Source organism: Neoarius graeffei, chromosome 28 (genome assembly GCF_027579695.1).
Source record: "Neoarius graeffei isolate fNeoGra1 chromosome 28, fNeoGra1.pri, whole genome shotgun sequence".
NCBI lineage: Eukaryota > Metazoa > Chordata > Actinopteri > Siluriformes > Ariidae > Neoarius > Neoarius graeffei.
Genome location: NC_083596.1, coordinates 10,751,553 through 10,758,797, shown reverse-complemented (window position 1 = coordinate 10,758,797; position 7,245 = coordinate 10,751,553). Strand labels below are relative to the sequence as shown.

The 7,245-nt window shown below is 37.2% G+C and overlaps 1 protein-coding gene across 2 annotated transcripts in view; it reads right to left on the bottom strand.

Annotated features, from left to right (window-relative positions):
- The window catches only part of LOC132876147 (uncharacterized), a 57,644-nt gene extending 52,218 nt beyond the window's left edge, over positions 1-5,426 (bottom strand). For both annotated transcript variants that reach the window (XM_060913439.1, XM_060913440.1), the window contains exons 1-2: positions 5,187-5,426; positions 4,976-5,029 (exon numbers count right to left, since the gene is read on the bottom strand). In XM_060913439.1, coding sequence (XP_060769422.1) covers positions 4,976-5,029; positions 5,187-5,208 — 76 coding nt within the window. In that variant the 5' untranslated portion in view covers positions 5,209-5,426. The remainder of the gene's footprint in view (positions 1-4,975; positions 5,030-5,186) is intronic.
- Between the last annotated feature and the right edge of the window lie 1,819 nt (positions 5,427-7,245).

Here is a 7,245-nt window from a genome sequence, read left to right as displayed (position 1 = left end):
GTGCTAACCACTACACCACCGTGCCGCCCCTTGACATAGACTTGATTACTGAAGATCAAGTAGAATTGACAAACAGACTGGAAGAAACATGCAGACATTATGGTATGGAAATCAAAAACAATGGCCAGTGAAAATCATGAAAATCTCATCATTAATGTAACAGTGGAAGGAAATATCTTAAGTAACGAGTTTCAAATACTTGGGAGCAACAGTTACAGATGATCTACAGAGTGTAACAGAGATAAAGAAAAGAACTGGTCTTGCAACTTCAACCTTTGCAAAACTAGAGAAAATTTGGAAAGATAAGAACATTAAAGCATGCACCAAACTTAAACTAAGGAAGGCACTAGACACTAGTGGACACACTCTGTCCTATTATATGGTTGTGAAAGTTGGACAATTAGCAAACAAATGGAAAAAAGACTCGATGCTTTCGAAATTAAGACATGTAGAAGGTTCCTTGGAATCACATGGAAACAGAAAAAGACCAGTGAGCATGTGTGGAATGAAGTAGCTAAAGTTCTGGGAAAAGAGCCAGAGAGGTTGATAGAAACTGTGAAGCGCAGGAAACTGAAATTCTTTGGTCATCACATAAGAGCAGCGAAGATGACAAAGACATTAATCCATTTACGGTAGGTAGATGGCAAAAGATCTAGAGGATGACCGCAGAGGAGCTGGTTTGATGGCGTGGGAGATTGGAGTGGGTTGACCCTGGCTCAGACTTGTGGTAGAGCAGAAAGCCGGGAGGGATGGCGTCATGATGTTCACACGTGGGTGCACCAACAGCCAGAAAATGGCTATGGTTGATGATGATGGTGATGATGATGCACTGGGATATTTCACTCTCTATTTTTCTATATTTCTTCTTCTTCTTCTGTATATCACTCTGCTTATCACGTAAAATTCCACCTCCTAGTTTTAAACGGTTGCTACATTAGTCGAACATCAACAGACCACTGAGCTCGAAATAAAATCTGCGGCACTCATAAGCTCGTCAGAGTGAAGCCAGGTGGCCGCCATCTTACGACTCCCATTGCAGAGTGGAACTGTCATTTAGACTACTGGAAGCTACACAAAATTGGACAAGTTATTTATGTAGTTGGTGAGAAAAATTAGAAGAAAAATGCCAACATGTGCAGCAGTGAACTGTACAAATCGTTAGGTCAAAGGTTGTGGACAGAGAATGGTACACTGTATAAGAAAAAAACTGAAATTATCTCCGTAAAAATAATTATAGTTGTAAAAAAGAGCCATTCAAAACAAACAAACAAACAAACCAATAATCAGAGACTGAACTGGAAAAGGGAAAAAAAAAAACAATAACAGTGAAGCAGAGCACTATAAAGATATATAAGGAATGGGGTAAAAGTTGAAAAAGAAAGAGGAGGTAATGAAAGGGGGAAAAAAGTCAGGAGATACTCTTCTTGGGGCAAATTTGATCAGATACCATGGTTGAACACATAAGCCAAAGACACGCGATGGGAGTGGTAATATGGAGGCCAGACAGCTTCGCTCGTCTCTACAGCGGGGACTAGGCTATGAGCTCTCCAGGTTTTATATAGAGCTCAATGCAACAGACCCAGCAAATGATACTTTTCAGAAATATAACTTTTGACTTAAAATATAAAAGTGATGAAAAGGACGCCAATTTTACCAGAACCGTCTTTAACAGGAATGTACAAATCAACGTGAGCTAGCTAGTCAGCTAGCCGACGTGCTATAAAGTGTGCAGGGCTTCTCCGGGATCGACTATATTTCCGCTTGCAGAGCAAAAATTAAGAGGAAAATTTGGCCATACTGTGTCTAAAACGTCACTTACTTACATTTTGTGGATATTAATTTCTTGTTTATCAAACTGTTGTATAAAAACAATATCACATTCGAGGTCCTACTGTTGGACTGAATATCAGCACAGGTGTGATTAGTTGTGGCACTCAGCCTCCAAGTTGTGCTGATATTCAGTACAAGAGCACGACCTCACATGTGATATCGCTGAATTAAAACATACAGTGATATACTGTAAATAAGGACAGTAACGACATGTAAATATACTCTAATACTTTATTGTAAATATCTGTACTTTTACAGCTATACAGTAAACTTTACAGTAAGTGTTTGACAGTCTGACCAGGAGAAAGTGATTAGTGAAATAGAATGAATGATCACATGTTGATCTATAAATATAATCAAGCATCAGTAGGGACTTTTAATCAAAAAAGTTTCAAAATGTTCAAAAGCTATTTGATACTATGTCTGATCTCTCTCTCTCATACACACTCCCTTCCTCTCTCTCACACACAGACACACTTTTTTTGATAAATGTCCCAATTTCCTTCATTTAAAACAGTTTTACTCTGTAAAACCAAGTGTAAAGTGGGTGTGAAACTTCCCCTCCTCTTCTTGAACTACGTGAGGGTTTCAATAATCTTTCACGACACGGAAACTGTGCCAAATTTTTCATCTTTATAAGAGTATATAGTAAACTAAACTCATTTCTATGAAACAGAACAGTCAAATATGAATATTATTTGTGCACAGCCCTTAAGATGAATTTACTCTAGCACAGTAATATCTGACTAGGGTTGCCAGGTCTCAGCAAAAACATCGCCATCCCAAATACAAAGATTTCAACTAGAAAAGCACTCAGAGAGCGCAGACCTCCGCCAAGCAGCTCATTTCACCACATATTGAGACTTACACCTAAAATGAGACACTAATTCTCGCATACGAGATATTGTGTCATATGCGTGAGACAAAAAGTCATAGAAAAATGAAAAAATCAAAAGTTATTCGCAAGAAAATGATATTTCCATAACGGCGGTTTTCATCTGGATCTAGCTCCATAGCTATTGAAGATGCATCAAATCCGTTGACATACTACTGATTCAGCAGAGTCTTGGCTACAATTTGGTGTTGGTTGCATGTCTGTATCTTCATTTGTTACCTTACAGCGTTAAAAATTCTAACGACCCCCTCATTTTTGTGTGTTCTGGATCATAGTATCCAGAATTTTGTCTGGATCCGGATCAAACTTTGATACTTTATAGAACTCATGGAGATCCTTTTGTGTATTTTTTTTTTTTTTACCAAACACTCTGGTCATTTGTTATGGAGTTATATGCAAAAATTCAAAAAATGGGCCTATCTCACAATGATAAAGAATCCTCTAAAAAAATCCTGGATCCAGAAGGTGATCCGGATCACCGCCAAAATTTAATGGATTGTTACTTGTGCCCAGTCACACCTCTGGAAAAAATTTCAGAGCAATCCGTTCATAACTTTTTCCGTAATGTTGCTAACAGACAAACAAACAAACAAACAACCCAACGCTACCGAAAACATAACCTCCTTGGCGGAGGTAACAAACAAACCAATGCTACCGAAAACATAACCTCCTTGGAGGAGGTAAAAATGCCTGAAAATAGCCAGGCACTGAAAATAAGCGAGCTACATTTCTTTTTTTAAGATATTTTTTGGGCTTTTTTCACCTTTATTTGGATAGGACAGTGTAGAGACAGGAAATGAGCAGGAGAGAGAGAGACAAGGAGGGCTTGGGAAATGACCTCAGGTCAGAATCAAACCCGGGTCCCCGGATTTATGGTATGGCGCCTTATCCACCTGAGCCACGACACCCCAGCGAGCTACATTTCTGTATGCTGTAACTAAAACGTCTCCAGTTATTTATTTATTTATTTATTTAATTTTGTTTGTCATACCCTAAGGAAAATTTATTTGATTAAATATTTTTCCGTTGATATTTTTCCTGCAGGGTTATTTTAATATGGATTCAAACCTGTGGTTCATTTAGTTACTGAATTTTCTACAAATCTTTCAGAGAGAAATAGAATACAACCTTTTTTGAGAAAGGCCACGTTTGACATCAGTGAGATTTGAACTTCAGATTTGAACTTTGTCTTGAAAAGCTGCACAGTCAGTGTTGCCAGCTTAGAGATTTTGTTGCTCGATTTGGCGACTTTTTAGACCTCTATAGCAACATTAATAAAAAAAAAAGAGAGCCTAGCAACAAATCTAGTGACTTTATGAGCACACAGGCGTGCTTGATCTTGATATGGTCCTCCAGCTCACATTCCAGCTGCTGATATGCGAATCAAGAAAGCAGGTTCACTAAACTCAGTATCAGTGCAATACCTGAATGAATTGCGTTCGCGACCGATCACTGATCACCATTATTCCCAACATCCAATCACCAATCACTGTTATTCCCAACATCCAATCATCAATCATGGTTATTCCCCATGTCTAATCACCATTATTCCCAACATCCAATCACCGATCACCATTATTCCCAACATTCTCCATTTTAAACTCTGTTCATAGAGTTAGTTATTAAAATGATGAATCATTTCCTTAGTAGTCACTTATCATGACAGCTCACTGTCACTGCTTCTTTTCATCTGTGTTCTTGATAGAAAGCATAGGATTTTGTAAATTTGTGAAAGTTTAATCTGTGGTGCCATGACTAAAATGGTCTTCATTCTAAAAGCAATATACCCTAATTGGTAATATGATATGCCAACGATCATGATGCAAAAAATATGCAAATCAGTATATGACACCATCTCGGGAGCTTTCGAGTTGGCAACACTGCATGATAAAATCAAGCGAAAACAATATTTTGAATAAATTAAATTGTCCTGACATCTCTTCTCCAAATACAGTTTAAAAGCTCGATAAGAACAGATTATTAACATATTAGTGTCAAGTTGCAGCAACCTTAAGGATAAGGGTTAAAGGTAACAGATAAGCCTTTTAGGCTCATTTGATCTCTTTGCTGAGATCTTGTTTTAGATTGTTTGCGAAAATTGATTCGATTTCATTCCAATTATTTGCTTTTAAACAAAATAATGGTGACTCAAAAGTGAATATTAATTTAAACCAGCCCAAAATACTGCTGTTCCAAACCAGACCCAATAGCTGTAAAAGCACCACACTGGCCACCCAGTGACTGACTGACCTGCTGAAGTGCTAGAAATGGTCCATGTTGACCAGACGAATCCCATAAGCAGCCCTGAAGGAAGAAGAAATGAATAATAATCAGTGACACTGATAAGATACTGCATAATATAGAATAAAATAAATGTGAAGTTTACATAGTTAGTCCTCGAGGAATTATTCCTCTGGAAGAAATTAATAATAATAATAATAATAAAAATAAACAAGCACACCTAAATAAAGGAAGCTTTGCATCTCTGAAAGGAAATTTCGGTTCAATGAAACCCTCTAGAAAGGGATTTTTCCCCTCAAAATCACCCAGTGGGTTGGAGCTGCTAACTCATGACTAACAGCTCACCGGCTCCTAGCTCACGCTGGTGTACATTTTTGCCTCCTGCTCCTCCTGTGAGTGTGTGAGATGTTCCATGCATACGCAGTAAACCAGGTTAGGTCTAATATGTAAAGCTGCCACAAGTATGTGCTCTCAAACCAACGAACTTTGGAAGATCTGTGAGCGTTTATAAGGACTGGCAAGTCGAGTTAGCAGAAGTTTCACTTCCTCAAACGTATTAGTCATAGTGATCAGGTCTTTAGTGCTATTTTTAGTTTCAACTTTAGGGGATTTAAATAGGAGTTCAATCATAATACAGAATACATCATAGCCTACACACATCATACATCTTCAAAGCTTCAATTTAAATCCATGAAGGGTTCCTTTCCTTTGGTTTCCCATTCTGGCAAAACCCCTGAAAGGTTCTATATAGAACCCAGTAATTCAGGGGTTCTCAACCTTTTCTGCTTTAAGGCCCACCTATTCATACTTGTAATGAGTCGAGGCCCATTAAAAAAGATCCCCAATTATTTTGGCTCATCTGTTCTATTAGAATCTAATAATCTATTGTAAAGTGTATTAATGGGATGCAACATCACTCCCTGTTAGCCCAGGAATTAAATAAATGCAATAAAAACAAACTGTTTTTAATCGTCGGAATTGTATTTAAAACTGTACGGATGTGCCAGAAGCCAAACCATTCATGCAGGGCATTCTCAGTCAAAAGGGATTAATGATCCAAAAATGGAGTCTGGTCCATTAACACAAGAACTTATTGCCATGTTTGTGTTCAGCAAACAAGCAAGTTATTAAAACCAAGAAGTGGATATAGAAACCACTCAATGGGATTAAATCCTTACACGTTAACAAAGAAGGATTTTTCCTACGAGTTCTAAAATTATCCATCTGTTGAGTTCCCCGACACAGACACGGACAAACAGATGAAAACCTGGAAGAGAATGGAGGCATACAACTTTTTATTAAAGATCCGGGGATCAGGACACTATAAGATAAATCCTGTATTATTTTCGCCCGGGTAAGTAGGAAGTTCTGGGCTTTTTGTACACGTCTTTGCAATGATTGCTAGGACGCTACGAATTTTAGTATCGAGTGTAAACAAATTTCCAGCAGGCATCCATATAATTTACTCACAAACATATTTATTTATTCTGTCCACTGCTCTCTCTCTCTCTCTCTCTCTCTCTCTCTGTGTTAAATGCAGAGGAGGAATGTGACAAAAATAAAGGCTTCTTCTTCTTCTTCTTCTTAATTTACCCACAAATGTATTTATTCCACTTGAAAAGTTTACGGCAAACCAGCTACCAGATTTGGGACACTATAACATCCTGAACTATTTAGTATCTGGGATTTTTAAATACACCAGAGATGCTAAAGGCTTACAAAAGTAGAGATGCCTACCAATATTCCGAGGCAGGTTTTGTGCTGGAATGTTATGGGAAATTCCCGATAAAGAAAAATACCTTATAATGACAAAGGTAAGCTCAAACAAGGACTTCTAATAATAATAAACAAGCCATAGCATATCTTATGGTGTTTAGCTGAATCTACATTATCGTTATATAAAAAACATGCTGCTGATCGAACCAAGCATTAGGTCTAATAAAATATATCGCGTCCAAAGCCCACATCCAGATCTACATTTTAACATCCCTGGTGAAAAATAAATGTGCTTTATTGTATTTAAAGTATATTCATATTTTCAATAGTATATTGAAAATGTACTTACACAAATTGTACTTTTTGTAAATATATAAAAAGTATACTAACATCACGCTTTCACGCTAACACTTTTAACACACTTTAAAATAATTATACTATATTACACTTTATAGAAATATATTCTACTAAAATATACTTTAAGTGAAAGTTATGTGTAATTTAGCACATAAAAGTACACCAAATACACTTCAAGTTGCACTTTTCTACAATTTAATTACAAT